The following is a 23,295-nucleotide window of genomic DNA, read 5'->3' on the forward strand; positions in this document are numbered from 1 at the left end:
AAAAATAAACACTTTATATTGATTGATTGCTCTAACTGCAATTCACTGTGGCATCAGCTTTGACACAATATCTTCATGATATTTACAAAAATGAAAGAAAAGACCAACCTCACACTTGTGTAAGGTACAGAAACATTACATTCAAAATTGGATGCAAAAAAACCTGACAACCTAGAATTCCCTTTTGACCTACGTCAATCCGTATGGATAACTTTGCACTGTCTGGCATAAGGGACCAGAGCTTGAAATGGGGCGGAGAGCAGCACTCACGGTGGAGATGGCGTTGACCATGCCGTTGGTGATCTGGTCCTGGCGCATGTGTTTGACAATGTCAAACTGTGCCGCCCGCTGCTTGGGGATGATCTGGTCTGAGATCTTTTTCAGCTCAGAGTTGAACTTCTTAAAGAGATCCTCAAACAGCAGAGACAGCAACTAGCCAGGTGGGGCGAGAGAGTGTCAGTAGTACAGTCAGAACCATACGTATTAAGTGTCTCAGAGTAGGAGTGCTGATCTAAGATCAGGTCCTCCCTGTCCATAAAAGTCACTGTGATCTAAAAGGCAAAACTGACACAGTGGAAACATCGAGTCTCTGATGCAACTAACTAGACGTGAAATAACAATACTCAGAGAGCTAGTCGTATCCCCTGGAGACACAGGCAAGGTAAACCCTCTGTTCTCCTGGCTTCTGCTCACAGCTGTTCTGTTCCTCTCCGCTATCAGCTCAGAGACAATGACCATGTCCTGGGAGACAGATTTAATAACCAGGTGTGCCAACCCTGAGATAAGCCTGACCTGGCCTCTCTCCCAGGTCTCTCTCCTCTCCTTAGTAAGGCCTTTAGTGGGGCACCTCTCTATCTCTCAACCCCCAACAAATTTGCATAAATCAAAACAAACAAGCAGTCCTGGCAAAATGTATAATAAAGAAAAAAAGCTTCCGTCACACAGCCAGGCCAATTAGCTGAATGTCAGGGAATCATAATTGGAGAGACGAGAGATTGCTGGGCGTTGTGAGTACTTAAGCCCTCTATTGAAAGGAGGCCCTGCGCCCCCCTCCTCAATCAGAGAAGGTCGGGTGGGGGGAAATTAAAGGCCTTAAGACAGCCGTAATTACATTATCAGAGCCGGGGCCTGTAGGATTAGCTCAATCGCTCCAGTCAAGGCGGCCATTCCTTTGTCAAAGCTCGGGAAAATGCCTCCGCTTCCCCGGCCCTGGGATTTTGGTGCTGCTGCTGCGTAACTCTCCCCCCTGACAACACTAGCCGAGGCGGGAATACAGAGCGAGGCGGGGAGGGATGAGGATGAAAACAAAACAGGCAACAACAAAGTGGGAATTAATAGAGGGGTGACAGACAGGTGAAAGATCAGGGCACGGGGAGACTGGTGTAGAGACCGTATCGATTAGCACAGGCCTGGGATCAGTTCTCAGAGAAGTATGAAGCACTGCATATAGAGAATTGTTTAGACTGGGGAGGAAGAAAGGATTAAAACCTCTGTGGGATGAAGAGACTCTGGACACAGTACGGTTACATGCACACAATAATATGATTATTGTGAATACTCAGATTAATATAATAGTTTGGCAAGAAGAAAGAATTCCCTAATAATCCTGTTTACATGGACACATCTGAAAATCAGGCTACGAATGGAACTTGATAATTGTAAAACATAGCAAATAAAAACTTTCTATCAGTGACAGGAAGGCTATTTGATTGAGTTCGGAGACAACGTTTGTATGTAAAACTACGTCTAAGGTGCATAGTTCTATACAAAGAAACTAGCATCATCGTACGCAAAAGAGGCTCACGCTGCTGCAAAAGAGGCTCACCTGTACAGTCACACAACCTACCCTTTAATCCATTAGTAATAAATGCTGCAACTCATCTTTCATTTAATTACAGAGCAGCGTGAGGGAGTCCTACTGTGTAGACAGACCCAGAGAAAGCTCTGCTTACTGTGGAGCTGCATACTGTAGGCCACTGTGCTGGAGGAAGGCTGTGCAGGCAAATGTGGTAAAGGAAGTCTGCACAGGCAAATGTACTCAGGTAACTCTGCGCCTCCCGATGTGATAGAGTAAGTCACATTCGCACAGACAATGTGCTGGAGTCCACTAACGGAGGGTGTAAACTAAAAACACAGAGGGTCACAGGAGTTCTATTTAGCGTACATTTGATTATTCCATGGGACATTCAATGTAGCGTAAGGGGTCAGGAGGACAGAGGTTATATTAGGATAGAGACGAACAGACACTGGTGCTTCAGATGGAGCTACAGTAGAGGAGACAGAAGACCGAGACGTATTCATTCACCTGTCCAGCCAACTCCAGGCGCTTGTTGCCATAGTAGTCTCTGTCGTCCACCTTGTTCTCTCCTTGGGCTAGGATCACCCTGCGCACCATCACCGCGAGGTAGATACACTTGGCCCGGAAGTTGAACTCCTTCACCTGGAGGTGGAATATGTTAACTCGAAATGACACAACGACAAGGTTCCAGTTTAACAAAGTTTACTCTACTATATGAACACACTACAAGGTAGCCATTACACTCCAGGCTAGGTCCAACAACCACAAGACTTCCTGCGCATGCGCACTCTTGACTGAGTGAAAGCCCCGTAATAACAGAAATATAGGGATACTTAAAACATGAACTTAACAGAATAGAAAGAAATGGGATTGACTCAAACCCTGTTATGTCAATTCAGGGAGTAAACTGAAATTGTAGTTTCTTCTCAGAGAATTGAGGAAAATTGGAATTTGAACTTTAGTTTAGTTCCTGAATTGACCCCAACCCTGGTAGTAAAGTCACTGAATCATGTTAACACAAGTGTGTACCTTACAAATGTGTCCACTCATAGCCATATTAATAAAGAATAGATAAGGGTACAGGTGACAAAACTAAATCATCTTATGGTATGGTGAGCACAGTGCTTTAACCCTATCAACACCTGATACTACTGATTGTTCCATAGTAAATCCCGGGCCAGAGAGGTGTGTATAAAGCGTATTTTTGGTGTGGTCAATCTGACAGCACTTACAGGTACATGAGTGAGGATGAGGGAAGCCAACAGCTCTCTGGCCTCCTCCATCTTGGTCTTCTTGGGCCCTCCCCACATGCGCTGTCTCCGCACCTTATTCCCAATGTATTTCAGAGCCTAGGGAACACAGAGGGATGAGAAAACAACATTTTAACTGCACACCATTAATAAAAATACAATATCTCAGATCAAAGAGACAAACTTAAAAAGAACTGGAGACGTAATTCTAAAGTGATGAAAATGTGTGACATGCACGTTCATTGTGTCGAGAAGAAAAGGACCCAAATGAACACTGAGGGATCAGAGTTGTAGCGGGTCAAGTGAATCACAAAAAGCCACAATCAGATATGAGTCAGCCCTTATGCCCCCACACAACTATCACACCTGTGTCAGTAATCTTCTGTGTCATGCTCTAGAGAGAAGGTCAGAGGTCAGTGAGACTGAGCGCATCCTCCAGACCACCCACCCTGCAGGCTATAACTATTGGCTACTGAGGACAACAGTGAAGAGGCATGCCATCCTGACCTGTGTATTATGCTACCATAACGGCAAAGGCAGTCACTCAGAACAGAATCACAGTTTATGTTAATGTGTAAAAACACGGGTAAATTCTGCATGGCTCTGTTGAATTTCAAAGTTTCAATGTGACTCTGGAGCCAACAGGTTTGCCCACCCCTGGACTAATATCTATTTTATAGGTCTACTGAGGCTTAGCTTGACATATTGCGCATCAGAGGTATAATAACACTGAACAGGCATGAAAAACATGCATTCAAATCTAGTCCAACGGCCATTGCTAGGATGCTAATATGGCCCTCATCAATACATTGCTGGTTCCTCCTGCTAGACAAGGTTCTTATTTTCAGACAAATTGGTCCACTGCATTCAACAACATATGTCAAAGAGCACATGTTGGCCTATTAAGTAATGACTTGAGGCGGAATATTCTTTAATTGCTAGGCATTACAAAGGCCGTGTCCCAAACTCAAGACATCTCCTCATAAGAATACATTATATTGAGAGCTGTTAAAATCCAGGTATTTGAAACAGTCAAGTCCTACTCCTCAGACAATATAAGTGGATATAATCAGGTCAAATGGTCAGGGGAAAAGGGCCTAGTAAAGCCATGCATTCACTGGTTGTCAGAGATAGTTCACTCAAATCACAAAATTACTTTTCCTTGCTTTGAAAGAACAGGACAAAGGAGACACTACAATCCATGCTTTCGGTTTATTTACCTAACCACTGTCACCAACTTTGTCAATGTACCCCAAATAACAATGCTATACATGTAATTAATTCCAAAATCATCTTAAAGTAACTTGAAAAACAGTTTTGTTGCGTTGAGCATCACAACATGCTAACAACTTAAGCTACATGTATCACCTGTACCTCCCAGGCCAGTGTGATTCAGAAACCTCTGACATAGGTTCACCATACCGCAGCAGGTTGCAGAGAAGGCAGAGAGAGGGAATCATGTACCTGTATCTCAGTGAAGATCTGGGCTTTCTGGCACTCTTCCAGGCTGGGGGAGAAGTTAGCCATGACGTGCTCCTCTGTCCCAATCATCTGCACTATCTCCTGGTCACTCTCCACACCCATAGCCTGTGTGAGGAGGATAGAGGGGGTTGAGCTACAGGAGGACATTATATTAGAGGGTTTGATATAAAGGAGATGACATGTGGGAGGGAAGGGATGGAGGGAAGGTATGAGGGCAGAATAGAGGAGGTGGTGGAAGTTTAAGGGCAATGATTGAGGTGGATGACAGAGGTATCAGGGAAGTATGGAGGAGTAGGGGAATTTGAAGGAGGGCATATGGTGGAGAGGTACAAGTGAAAGAATGATGAAATGGAAGAGAAAGAGGTATAAAGGATTTGACAAAGAGGATGGGAGAAGAAAAGAGGAGTGGCTGGAAGATGGAGGAGATAAAGGGAGAAGTACAGACTAGAGGTCGACCGATAAAAAAAATGAAATCGGCCCCGATATTAAGTTTTCATAACAATCGGAAATGGGTATTTTTGGGCGCCGATTTGCTGTTTTTTTATTTTTATTTTTTAAAACACCTTTATTTAACTAGGCAAGTCAGTTAAGAACACATTCTTATTGTCAATGACGGGCTAGGAACGAGGCAGAACGACAGATTTTTTACCTTGTCAGCTCGGGGGATCCAATCTTGCAACCTTACAGTTAACTAGTCCAATACTCTAACACTGATTACATTGCACTCCACGAGGAGCCTGCCTGTGCTGCGAATGTAGTAAGCTAAGGTAAATTGCTAGCTAGCATTAAACTTATCTTATAAAAAAAACAATCAACCAATGATTGTCATTGCTCCAATGTGTACTTAACCATAAACATCAATGCCTTTCTTAAAATCAATACACAAGTATATATTTTTAAACCTGCATATTTAGCTAAAAGAAATCCAGGTTAGCAGGCAATATTAACCAGGTGAAATTGTGTCATTTCTCTTGCGTTCATTGCACGCAGAGTCAGGGTATATGCAACAGTTTGGGCCGCCTGGCTCTTTGCGAACTAATTTGCCAGAATTTTTCGTAATTATGGCATAACATTGAAGGTTGTGCAATGTAACAGGAATATTTAGACTCATGGATGCCACCCGTTAGATAAAATACGGAACGGAATAAACGTTTTATTTTCGAGGTGATAGTTTCCTGATTAGTCAAAGGTATATGGTTTAGAGAGAAATAGTCGACGCGTTATAATTCCTGTAATAACTTGCGGCTGAACTTGAAAGGGGTTCCTTCATTATTTTACAGTTCATGTCTTCAATAGAGAATGTCTTGATCTACTTCAAATAAGGTCTGTGTTTCGTGCAGGCTTAAACCGCCTCGACTTTTGATACCCGTGTAAATCTCACTAGGATAAGGTAACGTTTGTCAACATATTTTCATAAATCCACTCTACAAAAAAATTATCTTCGCTTATATTTAGCCAATATTGATCAGAGTTACCTTGTCCTATGGATATCTACACAGTTATAAAATTGGCACGGTGATGTAAGCCTACACGAAACACAGACCTTATTTTAAGTGAATCTAAAAAATATCCTATGGAATAAATGAAGGAACCGCTTTTCAGATTTTGCTAGGTGTCATGGTAATTATGCATGAGGGCAGGATGCATGAGGGCAGGAGAAACAAACCAGCAAGGCCAACACGCCACACTGGTGAAAAGACAAACTCAAAATGCTACACTGCCACATTGGACATGTTGTTTGGAGAGGGCTGTCCAAGGGGAAAATCATTGATGACACTGCTGCCAACAGGTTACTTGAGACATTTTAATCTGAGTCACGGATATGGACCTTATTGAGTGACATATGTCCACATCTGTAAGACTGAAATGTACATACAGTCCCCACAGTGACTGTACGTACATACCCCAACCAGAAGCCATGGATTACAGGCAATATTCGCACTGAGCTAAAAGGGTAGAGCTGCCTCTTTCAAGGAGCGGGACTCTAACCCGGAAGCTGATAAGAAATTCGGATATGCCCAACGAACCATCAAACAGGCAAATCGTCAATACAGGAATAAGATCGAATCATACTACACCGGCACCGAAGCTCGTCTGATGTGGCAGGGCTTGCAAACTATTACAGACCACATGTACACCGAGCATGCGCTGACCAACTGGCAAGTGTCTTCACCGACATTTTCAACCTCTCCCTGTCGGAGTCTGTAATACCAACTGGTTTCAAGCAGACCACCATAGGCCCTGTGCCCAAGAACAATAAGGTAACCTGCCTAAATGACTACTGACCCGTAGCACTCACATCTGTAGCCATGAAATGCTTTGAAAGACTCACATCAACACCATTATCCCAGAAACCCTAGACCCACTCCAATGTGTATACTGCACCAACAGATCTGATGCAATCTCTATTGCACTCCACACTGCCCTTTCCCACCTGGACAAAAGGAACACCTATGTCAGAACGCAATTCATTGACTACAGCTCAGCATTCAACACCATAGTGCCCTCAAAGCTGATCAATAAGCTAAGGACCCTGGGACTAAACACCTCCCTCTGCAACTGGATCCTGGACTTCCTGACAGGCCGCCCCCAGGTGGTATGGGTAGGTAACAAGACATCCGCCACGCTGATCCTCAAGACGGGAGCCCCTCAGGTGTGTGTGCTCAGTCCCCTCCCGTACTCCCTGTTCATTCATGACTGCACGGACAGGCACGACTCAAACACCATCATTAAGTTTGCTGATGGCAACAGTGGTAGGCCTGATAACAGACAACAATGAGACAGCCTATAGGGAGGTCAGAGACCTGACCGTGTGGTGCAAGGACAACAACCTCTCCCTCAACGCGATCAAGACAAAAGGAGATGATTGTGGAGTACAAGAAAAGGAGGACCTAGCGAGCATGCCCCCATTCTCATCGAGGGGGCTGTAGTGGAGCAGGTTGAGCTTCAAGGAACTCAATTTAACCTTGCGCAATACCCTAGATGCAGTCGCACCCCTAAAAACCAAAAACATTTGTCATAAGAAACTAGCTCCCTAGTATACAGAAAATACCCGAGTTCTGAAGCAAGCTTCCAGAAAATTGGAACGGAAATGGCGCCACACCAAAATGGAAGTCTTCTGAATAGCATGGAAAGACAGTATCATGAGGTATCGAAGAGCCCTCACTGCTGCTCGATCATCCTATTTTTCCAACTTAATTGAGGAAAATAAGAACAATCCAAAATGTATTTTTGATACTGTCGCAAAGCTAACTAAAAAGCAGCATTCCCCAAGAGAGGATGGCTTTCACTTCAGCAGCGATAAATTCATGAACTTCTTTGAGGAAAAGATCATGATCATTAGAAAGCAAATTACAGACTCTTTAAATATTGCGTATTCCTCCAAAGCTCAGTTGTCCTGAGTCTGCACAACTCTGCCAGGACCTTGGATCAAGGGAGACACTCAAGTGTTTTAGTACTATACCTCGACACAATGATGAAAATAATCATGGCCTCCAAACCTTCAAGCTGCATACTGGACCCTATTCCAACTAAACTACTGAATGAGCTGCTTCCTGTGCTTGGCCCTCCTATGTTGACCATAATAAAATCTCTCTATCCCCCGGATGTGTACCAAACTCACTAAAAGTGGCAGTAATAAAGCCAAACCTTGACCCAGAAAATATAAAAAAACTATCAGCCTATATCGAATCTCCCATTCCTCTGATTTAAAAAAAAAAGCTGTTGCACGGCAACTCACTGCCTTCCTGAAGACACACAATGTATACAAAACGCTTCAGTCTGGTTTTAGACCCCATCATAGCACTGAGACTGAACTTGTGAAGGTGGTAAATGACCTTTTAATGGCGTCAGACCGAGGCGCTGCATCTGTCCTCGTGCTCCTAGACCTTAGTGCTGCTTTTGATGCCATCGATCACCACATTCTTTTGGAGAGATTGGAAACCCAAATTGGTCTACACGGACAAGTTCTGGCCTGGTTTAGATCTTATCTGTCGGAAAGATATCAGTTTGTCTCTGTGGATGGTTTGTCCTCTGACAAATTACTGTAAATTTCAGTGTTCTTCAAGGTTCCGTTTTAGGACCACTATTGTTTTCAGTATATATATATATATTTAACCTCTTGTTGATGTCATTCGGAAACATAATGTTAACTTTCACTGCTATGCGGATGACACACAGCTGTACATTTCGATGAAACATTGTGAAGCCCCAAAATTGCCCTCGCTGGAAGCCTGTGTTTCAGACATAAGGAAGTGGATGGCTGCAAATGTTCTACTTTTAAACTTGGACAAAACAGAGATGCTTGTTCTAGGTCCCAAGAAACAAAGATATCTTCTGTTGAATCTGACAATTAATCTTGATGGTTGTAAAGTCGTCTCAAATAAAACTGAAGGATCTCGGCGTTACTCTGGACCCTGTTCGCTCTTTTGACGAACATATCAAGACTGTTTCAAGGACAGCTTTTTTCCATCTACGTAACATTGCAAAAATCAGAAACATTGTCCAAAAATGATGCAGAAAAATTAATCCATGCTTTTGTCACTTCTAGGTTAGACTACTGCAATGCTCTACTCTCCGGCTAAAGCACTAAATAAACTTCAGTTAGTTCTAAACATGGCTGCTAGAATCTTGACTAGAACCAAAAAATCTGATCATATTACTCCAGTGCTAGCCTCTCTACACTGGCTTCCTGTTAAGGCAAGGGGTGATTTCAAGGTTACTGCTAACGTACAAAGCATTACATGGGCTTGCTCCTACCCATCTTTCCGATTTGGTCCTGCCGTACATACCTACACGTACGCTACGGTCACAAGACGCAGGCCTCCTAACTGTCCCTACAATTACTAAGCAAACAGCTGGAGGCGGGGCTTTCTCCTATAGAGCTCCATTTTTATGGAATGGTCTGCCTACCCATGTGAGACGCTGACTCGATCTCTAACTTTAAGTCTTTACTGTAGACTCATCTCTTCAGTGGGTCATATGATTGAATGTAGTCTGGCCCAGGAGTGTGAAGGTGAACGGAAAGGCTCTGGAGCAACGAACCGCCCTTGTTGTCTCTGCCTGGCCGGTTCCCCTCTCTCCACTGGGATTCTCTGCCTCTATCCCCATTACAGGTGCTGAGTCACTGGCTTACTGGTGCTCTTCCATGCCGTCCCTAGGAGGGGTGCGTCACTTGAGTGGGTTGAGTTACTGACGTGATCTTTGTCTGGGTTGGCGCCCCCACTTGGGTTGTGCCGTGGCGGAGATCTTTGTTGGCTATACTTGGCCTTGTCTCAGGATGGTAAGTTGGTGGTTGAAGATAGTTACGTTCATGTTTTAAGTATCCCTATAGTTCTGTTATTACGGGGCTATCACTCAGTCAAGAGTGCGCCTGCGCAGGGAGTCTGTTCGTGGATGGCCCTGGCCTTGTGTAATGGCTACCTTGTAGTGTGTTCATATAGTAAACTTTGTTAAACTAGAACCTTGTCGTTGTGTCATTTCGAATTAACATTGGTAGCAGAGGATGGTTAATAACTACAATGTGCCACCTCTCTTCGACGAGAAGAGGTCGTACGAAAGTTGGAAAAATGAACTTGCAATCTGGACACGAAAAAGCAAGCACTTGCGGTGGTATTATCGCTCGAGGGAAGAGCGAGAGATACAGCACTGGAAATATCCGTTGAGGATTTGAACAAGGATGCAGGTATGGGAACTTTGATCACAGCACTGGATTCTGTATTTCTTAAAGAAGAGAAAGACCGTGCCTACGAGGCATATTCAAACTTTGACAGTGTTACGAGAGATATTTCAGTTGCAATGACTGACTACATCATTGACTTCGAACAGAGGTACAATAGGATGCGCAAATACGACATGGTTCTCCCGGATGCAGTGTTAGCTTTCAAGTTGCTAGATACTGCCTGTCTAGATGGTAGGGAGAAACAGTTGGCTTTGACTGCTTGTACTGTGCTGACTTTTGCATCAATGAAGTCGGCACTAAAAAGAAGTCTGTCGCGCCAATAACAGATGGAATGCAAGTGAGTGACGCAGCATATTACACTGAGCAGCAGTGAAAAGGCGCCAACAAGTCACGTTCAAGACAACCAGAAGAGGGTGCCATTTCCCAGCACAAATATGGAAGGAGATCAAAATGTGCTATTTGTCAAAGCACTTACCATTGGGTTAAAGTCTGTCCTCATAAAAATGAACAAGTTAAACTAACAGAAGAAAATGTAAACACAGAGATAGAGCAGTGTAACATTACACTGTTTTCAAATGAATCTGATACTGAGATTTTTATAGTTGAATCCTTAGGATCTGCTGTGATTGATACTGCATGCACACAGACAGTGTGTGGTGAAAAATGGCTTGATAGCCATGTCAGTGAACTAAATATGAAGGAAGTACAAAATATGATTGACACACCACGCAACAGAGCTTTCAAATTTGGAGATGGGAGAATTGTCCATTCTACCCAGAGTTAAGATACCAGCAAAAATTGGTCAGACTAAGTGTCACACTGAAACAGAAGTGGTCCCTACAGATATCTCCTTACTATTAAGTAAAGCTTCCCTCAAGAAGGCAGGGGCTGTACTAGACATAAAAAATGACAAGGCAGTGATGTTTAAACAACCAGTGACTCTTGAACTTACTACCTCAGGCCACTATTGTGTAAACATTTTGGACAAAGACATCACACAGAGTCCATGCAAAAATGAGATTGACACAGAGAACATGAACACAAAAGAAAAACACAAGGTATTGTTAAAGCTTCACAAACAGTTTGGACATGCTACAGTTGACAGACTTCAGAAGTTACTCAGGAGTGCAGGGAATAATGATGAGTATTTCCATTCTACAGCAGATAGTTAACAGTTGTGAGACATGTCAAAAATACAGCAAACCTAAGCCCAGACCAGCTGTTGGTTTGCCACTGGCTTCCAAGTACAATGAAACAGTGGCTGTAGATCTACATGAGTTAGGACCAAGTGTGTGGTACCTTCACATAAATCGACCACTTCACGCGCTTTAGTGCTGGAAGCATTGTGAATACAAAGAAACCCAGTGAAATCGTCAAGCACTTCATTCATTCCTGGATATGTGTGCATGGCCCGCCCCAGAAATTGTACAGTGACAATGGAGGGGAATTCAATAATAATGAAATAAGAGAACTTCAACATGGAACTAAAGACAACTGCTGCATACAGTCCATGGAGCAATGGACTTCTGGAGAGACACAATCAAACACTCACAGAGATCATGCTGAACGTGAAGCAAGACAATGGATGTGACTGGAACACAGCCCTAGATTGGGCTTTGATGGCAAAAAACTCAATGCACAATGTTCATGGTTACAGCCCATATCAATTAGTGTTCAGGCAGAACCCTAATCTTCCCTCAGTACTGGTTGACAAGCCACCAGCACTAGAAGGGACCAGTGTGAGTGCATGGGTGGGACAGCACCTTTCAGCACTACATGCAGCGAGAAAAGCATTCACTGAAGCAGAGTGCTCCGAAAGAATTCGCAAGGCTCTGCGGAAACAGCTTCGACCCACCGATGAGAAGTACGAGACTGGAAACAGAGTGTAGTACAAACGAGTTGACTGTCAAGAGTGGAAAGGACCGGGAGTAGTCATTGGCCAAGATGGTGTGGTGATATTTGTGAGACACGGAGGCATCTTTGTCTGGGTGCATCACTCAAGATTGCGGAAAGTAAATGATCAACAAGATAGAGGGGCTGTTGCTGAGAATCAGTCTCCTAATGAAAATGACAAAAAGGACACAGTAACAGACACAAACCTACCAGATGTCACATCCAATATGGACACTGAAACAGGAAATGAAGCAGAGACCTTCAACCATGCCACAGATACTGTTGAATGTTTTCCTCATTTGAACGCTCAACACCCACATGTGTTAAGAGAACATGGTTGTTCCAATCTGAAAACTGGACAAACTGTTAAATACATGGACAGAGAAAGTGGTATTCCACATACAGCACCCGCCATTGGACGAGCAGGAAAAGCCAAAGGAAAACACCAGATCTGGTACAACTTGCAGTACTCTGAACCAGCTACACTTTCTGGTACAACAGGGTCAGCTGACCTGCCACTTGTAGATAATATCAGAATTGAACCAATGGAAAATCGAGAAAAACAGAATGACATTCAAAATGATGATGTACTTGAAACAAAGGACGTGTCATTTGACTCAGCTAAGCTAGATGAGCTCAGTAATTGGAGAAAAAAAAGGGAGTGTTTGAGGAAGTCAAAGACATTGGCCAAAAGTGCGTCTCAACAAGGTGGGTGTGTACCCTTAAAGAATCCTTAACTGGAATAGTGCCTAAAGCACGTCTAGTGGCTAAAGGTTTTGAGGAGCTGGCTGCTAAAGAACTCCCAAAAGACTCACCAACATGCGCCTCTGAGTCACTCAGATTGCTGATGTCAGTGATCTGCCAGGAAAAAATGGAAACTTAATTCCATAGACATCAAATCTGCATTTTTGCAGGGAACAGAACTGTCAAGGGATATTCACATCCGACCGAAGCTAAAAGCGAAGGAACACTGGAAAATAAAAAAGTGTGTGTATGGACTGGCAGATGAGTCACTCTACTGGTACAACAAAGTCAAGGCAACAATGCTGAATACAGGTGGAAAAATGTCACAAGTGGATCCTGCAGTCTTCTATTGGCTTGATCAAGACTGCAATGTGACTGGAGTACTTGCCTGTCATGTTGATGACTTTATCTGGGGTGGCTCACAGACCTTTGCTACAACTGTGATTCCAAACCTCAAAGCTGTTTTCCAGGTCGGCCGTGAAGAGCATGATAACAAAAATTATGTTGGCATAGAGTTTATTACAGTCGAAGGAAAAATACTGATGCAACAGGAGAGCTATATCAATAATCTTCAACCCATTCATATGGATTCTTCAAGAGCCGTACAAAGGAATTCCCCTCTGTGTGGAATTGAAGCTGATCAATTGAGGTCGAAGATAGGACAAATTTTATGGGTTGCTAGACAGAGTAGACCTGATGTAATGTTTGATGTTTGCAACTTGGCATCTAACACAAAACACGCCACTGTACAAACCATTCATGAGGCAAACAAAGTTGTTCGTAAACTGAAATCACAACAAGTGACTTTAAAAAGTTTCAACATGTTGGAAAAGATGACTCTTTGAAACTAGTTGTCTTCAGTGATGCTTCGCTAGGGAACCTTACAGATGGAGGCACACAAGGTGGACATCTAATCGTGTTAATGGGTGAAGGAGGAAGGTTCTCAGCTATCTGTTGGCAGTCAAAAAGGATCAGAAGGGTTGTCCGAAGCACACTTGCTGGAGAAACACTTGCTCTTGCGGATGGAATTGACAATGCGATCTCTTGCAACTCTGTTCTCAGAGCTTACCACTGGTGAGACAAAACGGCACTTTCTGGCTGTAGTTTGTGTCACTGACAACTACTCATTAGTTGATGCTGTGAAGTCAACCAAGTCTGTCACAGAGAAAAGACTTCGTCTTGAGATTAGCAGCATCAAGGAACTTATTCAAACACAGAGAATCCAGCGGATTCTGTGGTCGACCACAAAGGAACAGCTTGCTGACTGACTAAAAAAGGAGCATCCGGTCTTGTGCTCCTACAGGCTCTCAGTAATGGAAAGTGGCAGCTTGAGTAATACAAATAAAAACTGTCACACAACCCATTTGTAATGGGGATCTTGAATAATACTTGGACATTTAATTATGTTGTTGATTATTTATCTGTCATTAAAGACAAGGGGGAGATTGTTAAGTTCATGTTTTAAGTATCCCTATACTTCTGTTATTACGGGGCTATCACTCAGTCAAGAGTGCGCCTGCGCAGGGAGTCTGTTCGTGGATGGACCTGGCCTCGAGTGTAATGGCTACGTTGTAGTGTGTTCATATAGTATAGTAAACTTTGTTAAACTGGAACCTTTTCGTTGTGTCATTTCGAATTAACAGATATTCCTCTAGTGGTGTGGGGGATGTGCTTTGGCAAAGTGGGTGGGGTTATATCCTGCCTGTTTGGCCCTGTCCGGGAGTATCGTCGGATGGAGCCACAGTGTCTCCCAACCCCTCCTGTCACAGCCTCCAGTATTTATGCTGCAGTAGTTTGTGTCGGGGGGCTAGGGTTAGTCTGTTATATCTGGAGTATTTCGCCTGTCTTATCCGGTGTCCTGTGTGAATTTAAGTATGTTCTCTCTAATTCTCTTTCTTTCCCTCGCTGAGGACCTGAGCCCTAGGACCATGCCTCAGGACTACCTGGCCTGATGACTCCTTGCTGTCCCCAGTCCACCTGGCCGTGCTGCTGCTCCAGTTTCAACTGTTCTGCCTGCGGCTATGGAACCTTGACCTGTTCACTGGTCATGCTACCTGTCCCAGACCTCAACTCTCTAGAGACAGCAGGAGCGGTAGAGATACTCTTAATGATCGGCTATGAAAAGCCAACTGACATTTACTCCTGAGGTGCTGACCTGTTGCACCCTCGACAACCACTGTGATTATTATTATTTGACCCTGCTGGTCATCTATGAACATTTGAACATCTTGGCCATGTTCTGTTATAATCTCCACCCGGCACAGCCAGAAGAGGACTGGCCACCCCTCATAGCCTAGTTCCTCTATAGGTTTCATCCTAGGTTCTGGCCTTTCTAAGGAGTTTTTCCTAGCCACCGTGCTTCTACACCTGCATTGCTTGCTGTTTGGGGGTTTTAGGCTGGATTTCTGTACAGCACTATGAGATATCAGCTGATGTAAGAAGGGCTTTATAAATACATTTGATTTAAAGTTCCTTGGCGTCCACATCATCAACAAACTCATGGTCCAAGCACACCAAGACAGTTGTGAAGAGGGCACAAAAAATATATATTCCCCTCAGGAGACTGAAAAGATTTGGCACGGGTCCTCAAAAGGTTTACACCATCGAGATTACATTTACATTTAAGTCATTTAGCAGACGCTCTTATCCAGAGCGACTTACAAGTACATACATTCATACTTTTTTGTACTGGCCCCCCGTGGGAAACGAACCCACAACCCTGGCGTTGCAAGCGCCATGCTCTACCAACTGAGCTACACGGGACTACACGGGAGATCATCCTGATGGGTTGCATTACTGCCTGGTATGGCAACTGCTCGGCCTCTAACCGCAAGGCACTACACAGGGTAGTGCGTACGGCACAGTACATCACCGGGGCCAAGCTTCCTGCCATCCAGAACCTCTTTCCTAGGCGGTGTCAGAGGAAGGCCCTAAAAATTGTCAAAGACTCTAGCCACCCTAGTCATAGACTGTTCACTCTGCTACTGCACAGCAAGTGGTACCAGAGCGCCAAGTCTTGGTCCAAGAGGCTTCTAAACAGCTTCTACCCCCAAGCTATTTGCATTTCCCCCACGCTGCTGCTACTCTGTCATCTATGCATAGCCACTTTAATAACTCTACCTACATGTACATAATTACAAACACCCTTGCCTCCGCACATTGACTCTGTACCGGTACCCCCTGTATATAGTTCCGCTACTGTTATTACTGCTGCTCTTTAATTATTATTATTTATTTTTTTTGGTTTTTCTTAGAACTGCATTGTTGGTTAAGGGCTTGTAAGTAAGCATTTCACTTTAACAACACCTGTTGTTTTCGGCGCAGGTGACAAATATCATTTGATTTTATGACAACAAGATAATCACAAACATTTCAGAAAAATTGTGTTCTGCAAATCTAATTTTGAACTCAAATTAGAAGCAATTGTCACACAGAGCTAATGGCTGCAGCATGTCCATAAACTTATTTTGATTTTAGATTAGCTAATTAGTTCTTAATTGGTACCACAAGTGGGTTCCACTACCAACACATTGAACAACAATTCTGAACAGGGTAGAGAGGTGGCAGAGCCCGGCAATATCTGTATTTTGTAGTCAGACTGTAGTCATATTCTGTAGTCGGACAGTGCCACCATGTGGACTTGACATTCTTACCTTGAATATAATGGCAATGGGGGCGTCCTCTGACAGTGCGTTGTGTCTTAGGTAGAAGCGTCCCTGCTTAACGATCATATTGGTCCTGCTCTTCTTCTCATGGGTGGAACTGTAACCTCATGACAAAGCAGTTTGAGTGGAGAATGGTGGTTAGTGAACTGAGGGTTGGATAAACACATGCGGATACAGAGCATACAGTCTTACAATGATAAAGCCCTCAAGTTAGCAATACATGAGAAAACAAACTGCATCAATCCTGAAAGAAAGTAGGTATTGTTGGGTTCTGAGAATATGAAATATACTGATTCATGTCACTAAGGGAGAGAGGGTAATGTATAACGTTTACATTATGTCAGGATATGTTATTGTAAGCCATCAGGGATCCTATGGGAGGGATCCTCTGGGAGAAGAGACAGTCTCGTACCAGTCACCATGACAGCCGTGAGTTGGGAGTGAGCACTTTGGGGCAGAGGTCAGGTCAAATGAAGTGAGGAAGAACAGATATCACTAAGGTTCTGCCTAGCAACAGAGATGCATTGGCTGTTCAGATGTGTAGGAGGAGACTCAGTATAGGAGAAAGGGTTAAATATCAGTGCTTGTGTGAATATGTCGTCATCTGTACAGCCGTTTGACCCTTTGGGATGAATAAACTTGGTTTAAGCTTTCATAGTGTCTGTCGAGTTGTTCATCTAATAATGAGAACTTAACAGTATGAAAATACCAACAGGAGCAAAGTGTTTCCACCAAACTGCAGCCTAAGTAGGGAGGCTAACAATCGGGTCATTCTAAATATGAGTGACATCACCTGGTCACAGAGGCTCCTACTGCCCCCTTCCTGTCCTGCTCCACAATGATGCGGTTCTTTGACAGCTGCTCCTGGATCAGAATGACCTTCTCCTGACCTTTGACAATGAAATAGCCCCCTGTGGATGTAGAGACAAGGACACAAATTCACACCTATGCATTCTGATGCTCGACACTACAGCAATCATTCTTGGGATGGGCAATTCTGGTCCTACAAGGCCACTGTGTGCATGTTTTTGATCTAGCCCAGCTCTAACACACCTGGTTAGACTAATGTGGTCTAAATTGAAAATCGTCACTAGTTATTTACTTGAATCAGTGCTGGGCTGGAACAAGTCCTGCAGGTGGCCCGAAGAGTGGCTCCCCCATGCAAAAGTGTTCAGCTAGGTGTTGCTTACCTGGGTCCAGAGGGCACTCGTTGAGTTTGGAGTACTCCATGGACGTCTTCCCCGTGAGGACACAGTTAGAGCTACGCAGCATGATGGGCATCCTGGGTAGAATATAGTTCAACGCACCGTTAGTAGGAAAATCTCAGAGTGGTGCAAACAATACACATTCTATAGGAAGTTACAAACATGTACTACCGAAGCACTGAACTTCAGTGAGGTAAGAACTGGTTAGTACCTTCCCCATAGCGTGATAAAGAGAGGGTTTGCAGAGAGGGAGAGAGCAGTACCTTCCAATGGGCAGAGCATTGCGGATGATTCTCTGACTGCCACGGGTGTACTCGATGTCCACTGTGATGGGTGCAGAGTAAGTCATGTCCCTGAGACGACACTGGTGGAAACAATGCGCCTTTAATGAGTTGTATTCACAAATGTTCATTTTTATTTCAAAGTGTGCTAAAATTCAGCCGTGGGTTGAGGAAGACCCAATATGTATATATTGTAATGTCCTCCTAGTTAAGCACAGAGACTATTCAACTGTGTGACACTATTGTGCAATGGTTTGTGATATTTTTGCGGGGAAGGGCAAACAGACTAGATTCACCTCGTGTGGAGACACTGGTCTGGTTACATTGAAGCTCTCTTCAACATCAGGCATGCCAACGTATATATTGAGGTACCTGGAAATGGGACGCTGGTGTTATTTTAGTTTTAGAAATGATAGTGTAGTTTGCCATGGATTTTAAGTAAGCCCATTATTCTTTTTTTTTTTTTTTTTTTTAAATAGTCTTGACTGCTTGTTGCATGTCTGCCTTGTAAGTAAAACGTTGCTGGTCTAAGAAGGATTTGAACCAGCAACATCGCATTCCCACCAATGTTTGTTGTTGTTGGATGGCATGTATAGGGAGTAGGACCAGCAGCTTACTTTAGGTACCACATGGGATCAGCATCACTTGTGATCTTTTCATTTGCTTTCATTATCTTCTTTATCTGTAATAAACCACACATATGCTCAAATTTAGACATAGCTTGGGTAGCTACACAATACACTTGCAAAATACTGCCATATGGAAGTAGGCCTTGAACCAGAATTTGGCCTTACAAGAGACTTTGATATGGCAAAACTCCTTTAAGCCCAGGAAACAGCCATTCACCAGCTTTTCAAGCTTAATGTCAAAATACGTTCGTTACTCACCAATTATGGAGTTTTGATTATCAACTATAGTAATTTACTGCAGTCAAGGCCAGTGTGTACTTCCAAAAAAGATCTAAATACAAAGTTACATGCAGCTGAAAAAAATGCCTCCTCGGCGCCTCCAAGCTGTTGAAGACTTAAAACATGTAGCACTAAGGTTTGTGCTATTGGGGATCCTTGGGACGTGAGCAATTTACATTGGCGTTGTAACCTTACTGCCATGCACAGGTCATATGTCTCCAGCTCACTACAGAGGTGCCAAAGAGGCATTTTTTCAGTTGCATGTAACCTTTTATTTAGACCTTTTTTGGAAGTACATACCAACCGTGACCGTAGTAAATGACTATAGTTGCTAATCGAAAATCCGTATTTTGTGAGTAACAAATGTATTTTGATATTATTAATCCTGAAAAGCTGGGTAATGGCTAATTCCTGGGCTTAAAGGAGATTCACCATATCAATGTCTTCTGTAAGCCCAGATTCTGGTTCAGCCCAGCCTCAACTGCTGATATGTTTATTCACGTGGCCATTCTATACATTATATTTCTATCCTTATGTTACACCAAGTGATGAAACCGTTGCTTTACCTCCACATTGATGAAGTAGTTGAAGGAGTCAATGTGCTGTTTCACCAGACCTTTCACCTGAAATATCAGACATTAACAGAGGGACTACAGATGGCAAACAGACAGTAAAAGTGAAGAATGAAGTGAAAGACAATTATCCGGGTTCATGTGGAATTCACTATCATTAGCTATATCCACTATATAGTAGAAATAGCAAACAAACTCTTCCTTACCTTCAAAAAAGCTGGCAATAGTTTCCATTTTTCCTATGGAAAAAAACAAGCAGTTGCAGAGATCCAAGTAAAGAAACAATAATACACATCAGGATGTAGCTAGGAGTTGTTATCTAGCTGGCTCCCTAGGCAGCATTCTGCCTTCTCCCTACAGTTTTCAGCCATTAGCTTCGCCCACGACTGGCTCATGTGAACTACAATCCCGACACTGTTTTAAAACATCAATAATCATCTCTTGCTATGCAGCTTTCTAAACATTTGGCCCTCATCTTTCAGTTTTGCACAGATTCATGCAGCTATGAGTGCCTCCATCCGACGAAACTTCTGCTACACTTCCTGAGATACCCCAGGGAAGAAGAGGTGAAGAGAGCAGCCCAACTCAGCAGAAAATCTGTCTCCCTCTAACAGGTGGTGCTGTTTTTTTCTTCGTTTTTCCACACACCAAGCTAGGAGTTTTTCTATGGAGGTCAATGAGAAAGTGTCAAATTCGGCCAACAAAAAAAATGAATGGCTTATTTTATTAAATAGAAATGTCGTAATGCTTAGGTTGTTACAAGTGTACTGCTATATGGCCCCCGAGTGGCGCAGCGGTCTAAGACACTGCATCTCAGTGTAAGAGGCGTATTACAGTACCTGGTTCGAATCCAGGCTGTATCACATCCGGCCGTGATTGGAAGTTCCACAGGGACTGGCCGTCATTGTAAAAAATAATGTTCTTAACTGACTTGCCAAGTTAAATAAAAATGTATACAAGTAGGACATGTGACATCAGCGCAGCTTAGCTTTGAGAAAAAACACTATATCGGAGTGGTCTCGAGATGGCTATGCATATTCATGCAATGAGGCTAGTAGCATAGCATCTCTTTCTCCATTGAATTGACATCACAACCCTCATCATATTTCTTTAAGTATTAAAATGAGATGTATCCAATCCAAAGAAAGGCATGAGCTACACAGCGCGATGTGCCGTTTTGTATCTTGTCAGTATATCCATAAGCTTTGGTTACGCTTACACACAGGTGTTCAGAGCATTCTAGATAGCTAGTTGTCTTCCGTAAACAAGTGTTATAACACTTGTGGCTGTGTGGTAACACTAACCCTATCATGGTGTATCATTTTAACCTTTTGGTTTTTGAAAATTATTTATTGCTGATATGAAAGATAACGACACCTGTTAGTGTTCAGATAGAGCATTGCCACTCCCAACAAAACTCCCCCTTACAGAAGACGCTTTGTCCAATGATTTATGTGTAATGGAACTGAGTTATGATCAAGAGCTAGTATCTAGCTACCCTGGCAGCCAGAAATAAATTGGAATCAGGTAAGTTTCCTATTAGGACCTCTACAAGACAGAATATTGAATAATTTTTAAAAAGTTGCCCGTACAGTTGGTCCTTTTGGCAGTAGGAATGGGAGACAATATAGCCACAGGAAAGTAAAATAACAAACTTTTCAAAGCGCTGGTAGCGCATTCAACTTTCTATCAACTGAAGCATGCGCACAAGATACAAATACATGCACCAGATGCATGCATGCATACTTCGAGATTGTGCACGTGTTTACATGGTTCTGCCCATATGATTTTTATCAACGGGTGGGTCTAATCCGGAATGCTGATTGGCTAAAACCAAATTCCAGCCGGTGTCTATTCCACAAATTATCACCAGCTAAATCTATGACATTAAAATGACTATTTACTCTGTTCCATCTGACTGCACAATCCACTGTCTCATCAGCCCAGCAATTTATATACTTGATCTCCACTATAAAAACCATCTAGAAAGTCTTTTAGACTAACGTTTAGTTTTCAACAGCGGAGAATTGTATAAACCTTGCTATCCGTCTCTCCGACATTGTTTCAATATTCAAAGTCGATCTCCAGCTGTCCCATATAAATGAACGAGTCTGGAGGAGACAGATAGTCAGGCAGCCGAAATCATGAATCAGCTGGCATCCATTTTTATGGATATATACAGTCGTGGCCAAAAGTTGAGAATGACACTAATATTAATTTTCACAAAGTCTGCTGCCTCAGTTTGTATGATGGCAATTTGCATATACTCAAATGTTATGAAGAGTGATCAGATGAATTGCAAAGTCCCTCTTTGCCTTGCAAATGAACTGAATCCGCCAAAAACATTTCCACTGCATTTCAGCCCTGCCACAACAGGACCAGCTGACATCATGTCAGTGATTCTCTCGTTAACACAGGTGTGAGTGTTGACGAGGACAAGGCTGGAGATCACTCTGTCATGCTGATTGAGTTCAAATAACAGACTGGAAGCGTCAAAAGGAGGGTGGTGCTTGGAATCAATGCTCTTCCTCTGTCAACCATGGTTACCTGCAAGGAAACACGTGCCGTCATCATTGCTTTGCACAAAAAGGGATTCACAGGCTAGGATATCGCTACCAGTAAGATTGCACCTAAATCAACCATTTATCAGATCATCAAGAACTTCAAGGAGAGCGGTTCAATTGTTGTGAAGGCTTCAGAGCGCCCAAGAAAGTCCAGCAAGCGCCAGGACCGTCTCCTAAAGTTGATTCAGCTGTGGGATAGGGGCACCACCAGTACAGAGCTTGCTCAGGAATGGCAGCATGCAGGTGTGAGTGCATCTGCACGCACAGTGAGGCGAAGACTTTTGGAGGATGGCCTGGTGTCAAGAAGGGCAGCAAAGAAGCCACTTCTCTCCAGGAAAGACATCAGGGACAGACTGATAATCTGCAAAAGGTACAGGGATTGGACTGCTGAGGACTGGGGTAAAGTCATTTTCTCTGATGAATCTCCTTTCCGATTGTTTGGGGCATCCGGAAAAAAGCTTGTCCGGAGAAGACAAGGAGAGCGCTACCATCAGTCCTGTGTCATGCCAACAGTAAAGCATCCTGAGACCATTCATGTGTGGGGTTGCTTCTCAGCCAAGGGAGTGTGCTCACTCACAATTTTGCCTAAGAACACAGCCATGAATAAAGAATGGTACCAACACATCCTCTGAGAGCAACTTCTCCCAACCATCCAGGAACAGTTTGGTGACGAACAATGCCTTTTCCAGCATGATGGAGCACCTTGATAAGGCAAAAGTGATTACTAAGTGGCATCTTGGAACAAAACATTGATATTTTGGGTCCATGGCCAGGAAACTCCCCAGACCTTAATCCCATTGAGAACTTGTGGTCAATCCTCAAGAGGCAGGTGGACAAACAAACACACACATTCTGACAAACTCCAAGAATTGATTATGCAAGAATGGGCTGCCATAAGTCAGGATGTGGCCCAGAGGTTAATTGACAGCATGCCAGGGCAGATTGCAGAGGTCTTGAAAAAGAAGGGTCAACACTGCAAATATTGACTCTTTGCATCAACTTCATGTAATTGTCAATAAAAGCCTTTGACAATTATGAAATGCGTGTAATTATACTTCAGTATTCCATAGTAACATCTGACAAAAATATCTAAAGACACTGAGGCAGCAACCTTTGAAAAACGAATATGTGTCATTCTCAAAACTTTTGGCCACGACTGTACAAAGAAATGTCAATTGAAAAAAGGTCAAATGAAACTAAGGGCAGCTAGTTTGCAGTCTTTCCAGCTTCGGTTTGAAGTGATTGTGTTAACT

At 43.3% G+C, this 23,295-nt stretch overlaps 1 protein-coding gene across 1 annotated transcript in view; it reads right to left on the bottom strand.

The window, feature by feature from the left end:
- polr3b (polymerase (RNA) III (DNA directed) polypeptide B) overlaps positions 1-23,295 on the bottom strand; it is a 44,763-nt gene that overhangs the window by 20,744 nt on the left and 724 nt on the right. The window contains exons 2-13 of the mRNA XM_039017774.1: positions 19,685-19,717; positions 19,473-19,529; positions 18,616-18,680; positions 18,295-18,370; positions 17,981-18,081; positions 17,703-17,794; positions 17,306-17,423; positions 16,501-16,609; positions 4,513-4,635; positions 3,031-3,147; positions 2,306-2,440; positions 271-432 (exon numbers count right to left, since the gene is read on the bottom strand). Coding sequence (XP_038873702.1) covers positions 271-432; positions 2,306-2,440; positions 3,031-3,147; positions 4,513-4,635; positions 16,501-16,609; positions 17,306-17,423; positions 17,703-17,794; positions 17,981-18,081; positions 18,295-18,370; positions 18,616-18,680; positions 19,473-19,529; positions 19,685-19,717 — 1,188 coding nt within the window. The remainder of the gene's footprint in view (positions 1-270; positions 433-2,305; positions 2,441-3,030; positions 3,148-4,512; positions 4,636-16,500; positions 16,610-17,305; positions 17,424-17,702; positions 17,795-17,980; positions 18,082-18,294; positions 18,371-18,615; positions 18,681-19,472; positions 19,530-19,684; positions 19,718-23,295) is intronic.

The sequence above is a fragment of the Salvelinus namaycush genome, chromosome 21 (assembly GCF_016432855.1).
Source record: "Salvelinus namaycush isolate Seneca chromosome 21, SaNama_1.0, whole genome shotgun sequence".
NCBI classification, from domain to species: domain Eukaryota; kingdom Metazoa; phylum Chordata; class Actinopteri; order Salmoniformes; family Salmonidae; genus Salvelinus; species Salvelinus namaycush.